We start from the raw sequence: 12,296 nt of genomic DNA, 5'->3' as shown, positions 1-12,296 counted from the left end.
TTAACAGACCTGCAAAATAGTATCTCTCTCTCTGTCAGATCAAACGGTCATTATTTAGTTAGAATATATTGATATGTGCATTTGCAACTCGTTTTCAATGCGTAGTAGTAGTAGTGTGTTTTTATGTAAAATTAAATTAAAATACAAGGAGGAGTCTGGCCTACTTTTCTCTGAATCACTGACTGGATGGGCCCTACAAACGAAATGAGTATTAGTAGTTGTGGGGTTTTGCTGGATAATTAGTTGGAGAAGTGATAGGATGGGAAGGCAGCGTGGTCATATCTTTATTTTTCAACTTTGCATTGTTGTTTTTAAGGGCTTTTTCTTGGTAAAGACGAGACGAGAGAGAGAGAGTAATTATAAAAAGAGGGGGAGGAAGTGGGAGAGGGTTAAGGTCATCTTTTGTTGTAGGACTAAAAATTTAATCTCATAAAATATTAATTTTTTTAAAAATAATATATAATTAAATTTTTTCATCTTCAGTCATGCATGAATATATTTTCGATTCCTTTATATTTTATTATTTTAAGAAAAACTACAGTACAACGCTCATATATTCCACAACTATATATTGTTTAATTTAATTAAATTGCTATTTTTTTAAAATAAAAATAAAAAGCCAACAAAGGCAATTATAAAAATAAAAAATAGAAAAATATTGGAATGGTCTCAAGGGTCTGACCTTCAACGGTCATGACCCATAATTTTTTATAATTTTTTTAAACAATACCAAACATTTAAAAATGTGAAGACACAAAAAAAAAAAGAAAAAAAAAAGATGGGTTTCAATGTTTGAGCTCCAATGGTCATGAACAACACTTTTTTATAATTGTTTTTAAATAACACTTTAAAAGATTTAAAAAGCTGATCACGTTTATTATTAAATAAAAAAATAAAAAAATGGAGTGGATGGGTCTGACCTCCAACGTCATTGCCAACAATTTATTATACTTTTTTCTTAAATACTGCGAATTGAAACATTCAAAAGGCTTTTAAAATATATATATATATATATATAAATGTTGGCTGTTGAAAAGCACATAGATGGTCTCACTATAAATTTGGCCTATACCAAAGCTGGGCTACATTTGGCCCGATTGGAGGGCTAAAATGTCAAATTTGGCCAAAATTTTGTTTAGCCCATAGTTAGAAATGAGTTTTACATTATTTTATAGCTATATTTAAGATATAGCTCTAACAGCCCAAGATATATATGATATGGAGATAGGAAGGAAGGAAGGCTTGGTGTGATTGAATTTGAAGGTGAGGTAAGGCATGTGGGTTCTCCCCCTACCCGTTTTTCCCTCTAACCCCAACACAAACTCAACTCCATCTACCAAATCTACCCCTCTATCTCTCTCACCCACACACCCAAACACACACACACACACACACACAACAGCACCCTTGTTCATACCTACCCTCCCTCCTGTATATTTATTACTTGACACATTCTCCACTTCCCTCATCAACACCACACCCCAGTCACGCACGTACCCTCCTCCTCCTCCTCCTCCTCCTCTCTCTCTCTCTCCATCATCGTTTGTCCTAGCTAGCTTTTGCTTCAGGAGGAAGAGGGAAAAGGCAAGATTAAGACACCATGATATCCATTGCCTCTAATAATTCCGTTGAAACCCAAAAGCCTGCTGAAATCTCTTCCCCCAATCTCATTTCTGACATTCATCCTACCTCTTCACAACAAAACCAAGTCCCTGATAATAATATTCATTCCCCAACAACAGCCGCCGCCGCCACTACCACCAGCAACACCACCAACCATGTCTTCAAGTCAAAATTACCAGACATACCCATCCCCGACCACCTCCCTCTCCACACCTACTGCTTTCAAAAACTCTCCGAATTCTCCGACAGACCCTGCTTGATCGTCGGCTCCACCGGAAAATCCTACTCTTTCTCCGATACCTATCTCATTTCTCAGAAGACCGGAGCCGGCCTCTCCAACCTCGGCATCAAGAAAGGCGATGTCATCATGATCCTTCTCCAAAACTGCGCCGAGTTCGTCTTCGCCTTCATGGGCGCTTCCATGATCGGCGCCGTCACCACCACTGCCAACCCCTTCTACACCGCCGCCGAGATTTTCAAGCAGTTCAAGGCTTCCAATGCCAAGCTCATCATCACTCACTCCCAGTTCGTCGACAAGCTTCGAGAAGCTCCTGCCGACGGCTCCGCCCCCTACCAAAATAACTACCCGAAACTTGGCGAACACTTTAAAGTTGTCACAGTGGATGATCCTCCAGAGAATTGCTTGCATTTCTCGGTGATCTCGGAGGCCAACGAGACGGAGCTTCCGGAGGTGGTGATCGATCCGGAGGACCCAGTAGCGTTACCATTTTCTTCGGGGACGACGGGGCTGCCCAAGGGTGTGATTCTAACGCACAAGAGCTTGATCACCAGCGTGGCCCAGCAGGTGGACGGGGAGAATCCAAACCTGTACTTGAAGGAAGACGACGTGGTACTGTGCGTGCTGCCGCTGTTTCACATATACTCGCTGAACAGTGTGATGCTGTGCTCGCTGAGAGCAGGGGCGGCAGTGCTGGTGATGCACAAGTTTGAGATTGGGACACTGCTGGAGCTGATACAGCGGTACCGGGTGTCGGTGGCGGCGGTGGTGCCACCGCTGGTGATAGCATTGGCGAAGAATCCAATGGTGGCGCAGTTCGACCTGAGCTCGATTAGAGTGGTGTTGTCGGGAGCGGCGCCGCTGGGAAAGGAGTTGGAGGAGGCGCTCAAGAGCCGAGTCCCTCAGGCAGTCTTGGGTCAGGTGCGCAAACAATCAATAAACAATTTGCATATACTTGATTGCCATTTTCTTTTCCTAACCGACTCTGTCATTCATTCGTTCTTGGGAGGGAAAATAAATATCACTAATTGGTAACACGAAATCATCTATATAGATATAGTATAGATGCATTTACTAAGCATAATTAATTCAGTTGAATTTCTATTAGTCTGATTTTAGATGTGAATTATCATATGGAAATACCAATACGCAATTAATACATACAAGTCGCCCAGTCAATTGTGTCGTTTAAGTGTGTGTTGAGAAACAAACTTACGTGGTCATATTCATTTTTTCAAATCCAACTGCCACCTCTGCTCTCTTTTGTGCATCCCACAATTTGGCCGTTTTATAGCCTCAAAATTCGGTTGTTATTTTCAAAGAGTAATGCTACACTTCTCATATTTCTATATCATATAATATATCACATCAATAAAATAAATAAATTATGTTTTAATAAATATAATTAGAAAAATATAAACTAGTATTTTACATGATATAGTATGTACACATCAGTTGCCACATCATGTGATAATACTAGTATTATTCATTTTGAAATTGCCTCAAACTTAAAACTGACACCAAAGAAAAATATTATTATATTATACTAAAAGTCATCATTCCAAAATGAGATGCACTTAATGTAGAGCATCTTCAACCGATATGTTAAATTGTTACATGGACATGAAATGGTAAAAATTGAAGATTAAAGTTGCTTCAATCGATTAATCAAATCCTACATGGATTTGAAGGCTAGAAGAGATATATCAAAAATAACATATCAAAAAGCTTGATGTCAAATATTATATTAATATTTTTTTAGTCATGGACTCCATTATCATTTACTATATTTTAAAACTTTATGCATTATATAGGTCCCATTTCCTTTTTAAAATATAATAAAATAATATGATATTTGGCATTTTTGGTGTAATTAAATTTTTTTCAAAATGTCAAATTACCACATAAGTCATCAAATTCAAATTTAACATTTTGCATTTAACATCTCCCTTAGAAATGCTCTTACATAACTAAGTCCTCATGCGGCAACCCAATTTAATACTCCCTCCCTTCCCTCCTAACTAATGCAAGTGGGCACGTGTCTAATGGTCTTCGTTTTTCCTTCACCTACCAAAACAAACAGATGCCACGTGATAAGGCCTAGTCCTAGAAAAGATATTCACGTGTCATCATTTATACCATCTTCTCATTATTCACTACGATCCATCCATTTGAACATATATGAATTTGTAATTTTTGCTTGGACAATGAGCTATTGGAGCCTAAAACAGCGATGATCAATGGAATTGAAGACCAGCGTTAATTTGTTGGATAAAAAATGTGACGATAAATAATTAACGTTTATTCAAATACTTATAATTTGGTTATCAATTATCTTGATTAATTAACTAATTAAGGAATTATTGTGTAGGGATATGGGATGACTGAAGCAGGGCCGGTGCTATCGATGTGCTTGGCATTCGCAAAGGAACCGTTGCCAACCAAGTCAGGGTCATGCGGGACGGTGGTTAGAAATGCAGAGCTCAAGGTCATTGACGCTGAAACTGGTTGCTCCCTTGGCTACAACCAACCCGGCGAGATTTGCATCCGCGGCTCTCAAATCATGAAAGGTACGTACTAATAACTTGAAGATTATAAAAAAAATGTCTATTGATTGAAACATATATATATATATATAATGTGTTAATTACGTACTCTACTAGGGTATTTGAATGATGCGGAGGCAACGGCAACGACGGTGGATAAGGAGGGGTGGCTTCACACTGGTGACGTGGGTTATGTGGATGATGATGAGGAGGTTTTTATTGTGGACAGAGTGAAGGAGCTCATCAAATTCAAAGGCTTTCAAGTATGTTATATATAACTAATTAATACTTGATCTAAATTCGAAGTATAATTATATAATAAGTTAACCTCTTGGTCTTGGTGAATGATGTCAGGTGCCACCAGCTGAGCTGGAGTCCCTACTTGTGAGCCACCCATCCATTGCAGATGCAGCCGTTGTTCCGTAAGTACATATATATACTTAAAGAGGCATGCATATGCAGTAATGAATCAATTAATTAAGCTAACATTACAACAACATGCAGGCAAAAAGATGAGGCTGCTGGTGAAGTTCCTGTTGCATTTGTGGTTCGATCCAATGGTCTTCAACTTACTGAAGAGGCTGTAAAAGAATTTATAGCAAAACAGGTACACATACCTCTCTCTCTCTCTCTCTCTCTCTCTCTACGCACGCAGTAACTTTTAGATTAGAATATTGTTTGTTTGTGTGCAAAAGCAAAATTAATGAATGAATGAAACTTTGAAACAGGTGGTGTTTTACAAGAGACTGCACAAGGTGTACTTTGTCCATGCCATTCCAAAGTCTCCCTCTGGAAAGATATTGAGAAAAGACCTGAGAGCCAAGCTGGCCACACCAACCCCATTGGCCTAATGGCCTTTCTATAATTAAGCAGACGTCGTGTACGTTTTTGTACATCAACCAATTCATGAATCGGTGCTTCTTTCTTTAAATTAAATCAAATTGCTTGTTTGCTGCAGTAAAGCAGGCATTATTATGATTTTTTTTTTCTTTGAATAATAATGCAAACAGCTCCAAGACGCATGCAGTTCCTTAAATTCCTTAATTGTAACAATTAATTCATCTTGTGGCCGTCTTTGTCTTTATTTTATTACTAAATTTAATTATATTATATCATTATATATTGTGCTCCTCCTCGGGCCTTCATCATCATCTCTCTCTCTCAGTCAAATCCAGTAGCTCTCCCTCCCACCTCATCGTACGTAGACCATAAACCTGAGATTATTTGTTGGCCAATCGAAAGTTCATTTGTAACCAACCAACCAAACGTTCGTAAGTTCGTATCAGTCTATAATTGAGGAAGATATATGTTAACATCAAATCGAATTAACTGGATTGGACCAAAAAACTATCAACCCCTCTCTTCATTTGGTTTTTCTCACGAGTTGAAAGGTTGGTAGTTTGGACTTTTGGATGTACTCACGAGTCTAAAGAGAGGAGGTTCCGTTGACTAAAAATAAAAAACATACAGAGCAACCCCCAATAGTTATCTAATTATTTAGAATATTCCTTTTTATTTTTACTTTTAAAGAAAAAACAACTTATTAAAAAATTAAAATTAAAATTCATGCATCAGGCCAATGCCTCAACCCACCATGATACAAGAGCAGCAAATTATTGTATTGGTTGATGAGACAGACAACAATCTAGATGATAAAAAGCATTATGTTGAAAGTGAAAGGTATGGAAATTTTATTCCATTGTTTTTAATTGATAATAACATAAATTTACACCTTAGCTTAGCTGGCACCTAAACTAAAACCAACACCTACTTCACCCAAAACCACAATAGATTTAAGGCTTAATATCACAAAACGTTCTTAAGATTGACTAAACTATCAGATTGCATCCTTATTGTTTTTTTGCGTCATTTGTGGTCTTCAAGGTTAGTATATGTGCTCACAAATGGTCACTGTCATCAGGTTCCTTCAAAAACTCCGTTAATTTGCTGACATTACATATATATATATATATCACAAAACATCCCTAAGATTCACACACCTATCACAAATAGTCCCTGCGATTTTTTTTGATTTTTTCATTTAACATTCATAACATTTTTGGTTTTCTTTTTAAAATTTTATGAAATTTTAATTATTTAAAAATATATATTGTATTTTAAATACACGTGACACTATATTATTGGACATGTGGACTCTACATATATGCCACATCAACAAACTAATGGAGTTTTTTAAAAATAATTTAAAATTCATAAAATTTAAAAAATGAAAAAACCAACATTTTATGAATTTTAAATTATTTAAAAAATATATATTGTATTTTAAATACACATGACACTATATTATTGGAGTTGTGGGCTCCACATATATGCCACATGAGCAAACTAAGGGAGTTTTTTAAATTTAGAAATGACAAACCAAAATCTTAAATTAAAAAACCAAAATTTTATGAAGGCTTTATATCACTAAACCCTAAACCCTTGGTTTTTAATTTAAAATGTATGCAATTTTGGTTTTTTTTATTTTTAAATTTATGAATTTAAATGAAAAAAATCAAATTTTAAGTAGGGTCATTTGTGAGCACACACATATTAACCTTGAGGACCATGAATAACCAAAAAAAAAAAAAAAGACGCAATTTGATAGTTTCGTGAACCTCAAAGACGTTATGTGATATAAAGTCTTTTATGAATTTTAAATTTTAAATAATTTAAAATATATATATGCCACGTCATCAAACTAACATAATTTTTTTTATGGAACATGATGACAAGGACCATTTGCGAGCGTTACAAACCTTGAGCACCATGAATGACCCAAAAAAAAAAGAGAGGATGCAATCTGATAGTTTCGTAAACATTGAGCCAATCCATAATCCAAGTGCATGCAAGAGGCATAACCCCAAGTTGTGTTCACTATTTATCCACGCATCAACATCATTAATACAAAAAGTCACTTTTAGTCAATGTAGTTTACCAATTTTATTGCTAAGATTTGTAAAATTTCAATAATTTTTCAACTCCAACCAATTCAAAGAAAATCCTCAATTCATGTAAAATTACTCTAATGTGAAGGGGCGTTTTGGTCCAATCTTACAACCCCTCCCTTACCACCCCACCGCCAGCCAACAACCCCTCCTCAACCACCTTCTCCTAGCCTTCCTTCCCCTCCCGACCCAACTTCCTCCTCATAACTTAGTCGACTCTGCATACTATACCTAATTTCACGCATTGCCTGAAATTGCTCTTCAGGAACTCAGTGTAAGACACTTTGAGACTTGAAAGTACATTGACCTTAATAATAAAAGTGGTAAACTATAGAAAAATAAAAAGGCTTTTTGCCCAAATTTAATTCCTCTAAAGGCACCAACAATAAATACTATACTCGCTCAACTGGGGATATGGGCAATTTCTTGTATTGGGAATTTGGGAAAGCTTTTTTTTTTTTTTTTTTGGGTTCAAGAATTTGGGAAAGCTTTGCTGTGGCTTCGCCAGCCTTTTCTTTTTGTTTTTTCGTTTTTTAAAATTTTGCTTTTAATGGGGGCCTGGGTGTCCAAACGAGATTCCTCTTTGTATTTTTTATTATTTTATTATTTGGGTATGATGGGGCCCAAAGGCCCAAAGAGAGGAAAAATATGTGGGTCAGCAGGGCAAGCCCAGAATCACGGTCTTTATAAGCACCACTTAAAACAGTAGCCCATTTGAGAATTATGCCCTCCATTTTCTTCCTCCCGAGTGAGTTCCGATCCAACAGCAAAAACCACCATATATAGATACTTATATACACCCAACACAAACCCTACAAAAACCCTGAACCCTCTCTCTCTCCCTTTCTCTCTCTATCTCTCTCTCTTTCCATCTACCGCTTTCTACGGGAAAGAGGGTTTTGGTTTTCAATGTTAAGATTTTCTTGGTCTTCAAGACACCATTTCTCCCATTAAACCTCTCTAAAACCCTCACATTTTTCCAAATTCACCCATAAGTTAACAACAAGCCCCTCTTCCTTCCTTTCCCCTCTACACACCCACCCACCAAAAAAAAAAAAAAAAAAAAAAAACCCCAAGGGTTTTAGTCTCAGACTTCAGAGGGTTTTATTAGAAACCCGTAAAGGAATTAGAGAGGAAAAAATGGCGAAGACATATGCATTAGGACTTATCACAGCAGTGGCTGCCTCAGCCTCCTTATCAAAGAACAATTGTGCTTACGCTGATGGCCCTTTCAGCTTCTCACCCTTCTCTACTCCTTCTTCCAATGCTTCCCAACCCTCTTCTTCTTCTAAGCAATCTGCGCCGTCAAATCCACCCTCCTCGTCGTCGACCGGGGATGCTGCTGAGCCTCCTCCTCCTCCTCCGAAGGTTCGCAATGATCATCCGAGGACAACTTCGGCTGGGTTCGATCCTGAGCCGCTGGAGCGCGGTGTTCAGGCCTTGGAAAAAATCAGCCAATCTTCTAGTGCCAAACAGGTTAGAAATTTAGGGCGGTTTCTGCATCGTCTTCAAATGGGTTATGCTCGCTTGATTATTATTATTGTTACTCTTTTCTTTTAAACGGGGCCGCGAGATTTGCCTTTCTTGTGAAGTTACTAAGAATTATTTTTTGCCAATAGTTTTTATTATTCATCGGGATTTTGGGATTTATGTTATGCTTTTACTTGATACCCATGGAAATTTTAGTATTTATTTATGGCCAACATATCGGCGCCTAGTTCATAACTAAATTCAGAAGTTCGAATGTAGAGTGTACTATTTTTTTTTTTTTTCATCTTATACTTGATCCGTATTTGAGCTTAAAGAAGTAAAAGGATGTGTTAAAATTTTCATCAGGCAGCCTTTTTTTTAATGACTTCCCGTGAATTTGTTTAATGGTTGCTCTTTTGCAAATGTATAGGTACTTGAAGCTATAAAGAAGCAAGAAGAGACAAGGCAGGTTGAGTTGAATGCAAAGGCTGCAGAGTATAATGCACTGAAGGCCCAATTTGAAACGGTAAGAGGTTCTACTTATTTCCCCATTAGGACTTTTCGATTAGTGACTCTCCCCGTAAATTACCCTATGTGATTTATCTGGCACTAGTTTTTTTGAAGTCATCTACTTCATTCCCTGACAGGAGAGACAAAGGGTCATCTATGACGAGCAGAAAAAGCTAGCTCAGCATCAAGCGCAAACAAAATCCCAAATGGCTCGCTATGAGGATGAATTGGCAAGGAAGAGGATGCAGGCATGTAGCCTTGAGCTTTTTGGTATTTCATACAGAAGTTCTAAAGAAAAAAAAAAATTCAATTCTTAATATAATTCCTTGATGGTACTGCAGGCTGAAAATGAATACCACAGATCAAGGAACCAAGAGCTTGTAAAACTGCAAGAAGAATCATCGATTAGGCAGGAGCAAGCTCGGCGTGCGACAGAAGAACAGATCCAAGCACAGCGTCGACAGACAGAGAGGGAGAAGGCTGAGATAGAGCGTGAAACAATCAGAGTGAGGGCTATTGCAGAAGCAGAAGGGAGAGCCCATGAAGCAAAACTAGCGGAAGATGTTAACAGGAGAATACTGATAGACCGTGCAAATGCTGAGAGAGAGAAATGGGTTTCTGCAATAAATACCACATTTGATCATATTGGAGGTACTTTGTCTTGTTTTGCTATTCTGTAGTCTATACTGCCTTATAATGAATAGAAAGATAAACAAACATGTCTTGTAACTTATCTCAAGTGGAATTCTTTGTGGTTTTCTTTTCTTTTTGTCCTTGAATCTACATGAATTGAAATGCGAGCCATACGTCATTATTTGGAATATGACCTCATCTTAATGTGCATTTACGTTGATTCTTCTTCCAATTTAAAAAAAGGCGGTTTTCTGTCTGCCATCATATACTCATTAGAAGTTAGGACCAGTGCAATTCTAAAGTAATTTTATTTCTTAACAAATGTTGATGCAGAATTAGCTATTTTTTGCAGGTGGCTTGAAAGCCATTCTGACAGATCAGAATAAACTTGTTGTTGCTGTTGGGGGAGTGACAGCTCTAGCTGCGGGAGTTTACACAACAAGGTCCGTGTTGCATTTACTTGAATATTCTGCATTTTTCCTTTCCTATGTGTGGGCTTTATTTTGAAAGCTAGGAATCTATTTGTTGCTTTCTATAGTCTTGGTTCATCTTCTCTTATTTATTTAGTAGTTTTTGTTTGTTTTTCCTGTGGAGAAAGAAAAAGGACTGCCGTAGTAAATGCCTACAACTGTTAAGTTCTAGTATTTAGTTTGTTTTTATGGTCTCATATTTGGTTCACAGAGTAAGACTTGCATTCAAAGTCATAGCAGGTTGTGGGCTACCTTTGTGAAATAACTTGTATTGGACTATTCATTACCTTGCCATTTGCTCTCCACAATGCCATAGCTCATTCTGGTCTCATTTTTACAATGCAGAGAAGGTGCAAAGGTGATATGGAGCTACGTGGACAGAATATTGGGACAACCATCACTGATCAGAGAGTCCTCTAAAGGGAAGTACCCTTGGTCAGGATTATTCTCACGTTCTATTGGCACCCTGTCTCGTGGTGGCAACAAGGGTCATACAAAAGATGGGAAGGCTTTTGGTGATGTTATTTTACACCCTTCTCTTCAGAGAAGGATAGAACACTTGGCTAATGCAACCACAAATACAAAATCTCATCAGGCGCCATTCAGAAACATGCTCTTCTATGGTCCTCCAGGAACAGGGAAGACAATGGCTGCTAGAGAGATGGCTCGTAAATCGGTATGAGGCATTTTCTTATTATACTCGGACGATATTTGATCTGGTAGTTTTTGCTTTATTGTCATCCTTCAGCCTTCACATAATCTTCATTCTCATTTTTTCCCATGTTTGATTCCTAATGCCTTTAGGGATTGGATTATGCATTGATGACGGGAGGGGATGTTGCTCCACTTGGACCACAGGCTGTTACCAAGATACACGAGTTATTTGATTGGGCGAAAAAGTCACGGCAGGGTCTGTTGCTTTTCATCGATGAAGCTGATGCATTCTTGTGCGAGTAAGTCCTACAATTAAGAGGCATGAAAATGATGTAATTTAGTTGTAGTGTAGAAGAGAACTTCTTTCACTCTCTGTATGATTCATTGAAAACTCAGCTGAGAGATGTTGAATGTGTCAAATAAATTTGCAGGAGAAACAAAACCTATATGAGTGAAGCTCAAAGAAGCGCACTCAATGCTCTCCTATTCCGGACTGGTGACCAGTCCAAGGACATAGTCCTTGCCCTTGCCACGAACCGTCCTGGGGATCTTGATTCAGCTGTGGCAGATCGTATTGATGAAGTGCTTGAATTCCCTTTGCCTGGGGAAGAGGAGCGCTTTAAGCTGCTAAAGTTGTATCTGGACAAGTACATTGCTCAGTCTGAAACAAGAAAACCTGGTTGGTTCCGTAATTTGTTCAAGAGACAACCGCAGAAGATAGAGATGAAGGGGTTGACTGATGATATGCTCAAAGAAGCAGCAGCAAAGACTGACGGATTTTCTGGGAGAGAAATAGCAAAACTGATGGCAAGTGTCCAAGCTGCGGTTTATGGGAGTGAGAATTGTGTGCTTGATCCAAGCCTATTTCGTGAAGTTGTAGACTACAAGGTCGCTGAGCATCAACAGAGAAGGAAACTGGCAGGCGGAGATAAAGGTAGCGTGTAGTGTAATGGGTGTCCAATAAGTTATATCATTAATTGTCGGGCAGTTTTCTTTCTGTTTAAGTAGTAAAGTGGTGGCTGAGGGAAAGGCTGACGTTCACTTTTTACCTGGAGAGAGAGAGATAAAGATGTTGGGCATGACCACATAACATATGATGTTATTCATTATTTGCCCCCTATCATTGGAGGGTTTTTGGTATTTCCTTTTCTTTATATAAATTTAATGCTGATGGTGATTGACAAGTATTCATTTCGTACTTCAT

At 38.0% G+C, this 12,296-nt stretch overlaps 2 protein-coding genes across 2 annotated transcripts; both read left to right on the top strand.

Moving 5' to 3' along the window:
* The first annotated feature begins 1,418 nt into the window (after positions 1 to 1,418).
* On the top strand, positions 1,419 to 5,471 carry LOC117618965 (4-coumarate--CoA ligase 2-like). The gene is made up of 6 exons (XM_034348766.1): positions 1,419 to 2,782; positions 4,233 to 4,431; positions 4,525 to 4,670; positions 4,762 to 4,829; positions 4,912 to 5,014; positions 5,136 to 5,471. The coding sequence occupies exons 1-6, from the start codon at positions 1,601 to 1,603 to the stop codon at positions 5,256 to 5,258; spliced, it is 1,821 nt and encodes a 606-aa protein (XP_034204657.1). The 5' UTR covers positions 1,419 to 1,600; the 3' UTR covers positions 5,259 to 5,471.
* A 2,686-nt stretch (positions 5,472 to 8,157) lies between these two features.
* Positions 8,158 to 12,290, top strand: LOC117620223 (ATPase family AAA domain-containing protein 3-B). Its single transcript, XM_034350366.1, has 8 exons — positions 8,158 to 8,831; positions 9,256 to 9,351; positions 9,473 to 9,583; positions 9,677 to 9,986; positions 10,321 to 10,411; positions 10,784 to 11,114; positions 11,243 to 11,391; positions 11,524 to 12,290. Exons 1-8 carry the CDS (start codon positions 8,496 to 8,498, stop codon positions 12,035 to 12,037), a joined length of 1,938 nt encoding a protein of 645 aa, XP_034206257.1. The 5' UTR covers positions 8,158 to 8,495; the 3' UTR covers positions 12,038 to 12,290.
* The last annotated feature ends 6 nt before the right edge of the window (positions 12,291 to 12,296 follow it).

The sequence above is a fragment of the Prunus dulcis genome, chromosome 2 (assembly GCF_902201215.1).
Source record: "Prunus dulcis chromosome 2, ALMONDv2, whole genome shotgun sequence".
NCBI lineage: Eukaryota > Viridiplantae > Streptophyta > Magnoliopsida > Rosales > Rosaceae > Prunus > Prunus dulcis.
This window is presented reverse-complemented; position numbering and strand designations above follow the sequence as displayed.

Bases quoted from the DNA above. Each gene is read 5' to 3' on its own strand.
- LOC117620223 (XM_034350366.1), top strand. From the start codon at position 8,496: ATGGCGAAGACATATGCATTAGGACTTATCACAGCAGTGGCTGCCTCA. The intron at 11,115-11,242 runs GTATGAGGCATT...TAATGCCTTTAG, and splicing joins GAGAGATGGCTCGTAAATCG to GGATTGGATTATGCATTGAT. The intron at 11,392-11,523 runs GTAAGTCCTACA...ATAAATTTGCAG, and splicing joins GCTGATGCATTCTTGTGCGA to GAGAAACAAAACCTATATGA.
- LOC117618965 (XM_034348766.1), top strand. From the start codon at position 1,601: ATGATATCCATTGCCTCTAATAATTCCGTTGAAACCCAAAAGCCTGCT. The intron at 4,830-4,911 runs GTAAGTACATAT...AACAACATGCAG, and splicing joins GCAGATGCAGCCGTTGTTCC to GCAAAAAGATGAGGCTGCTG. The intron at 5,015-5,135 runs GTACACATACCT...ACTTTGAAACAG, and splicing joins AAGAATTTATAGCAAAACAG to GTGGTGTTTTACAAGAGACT.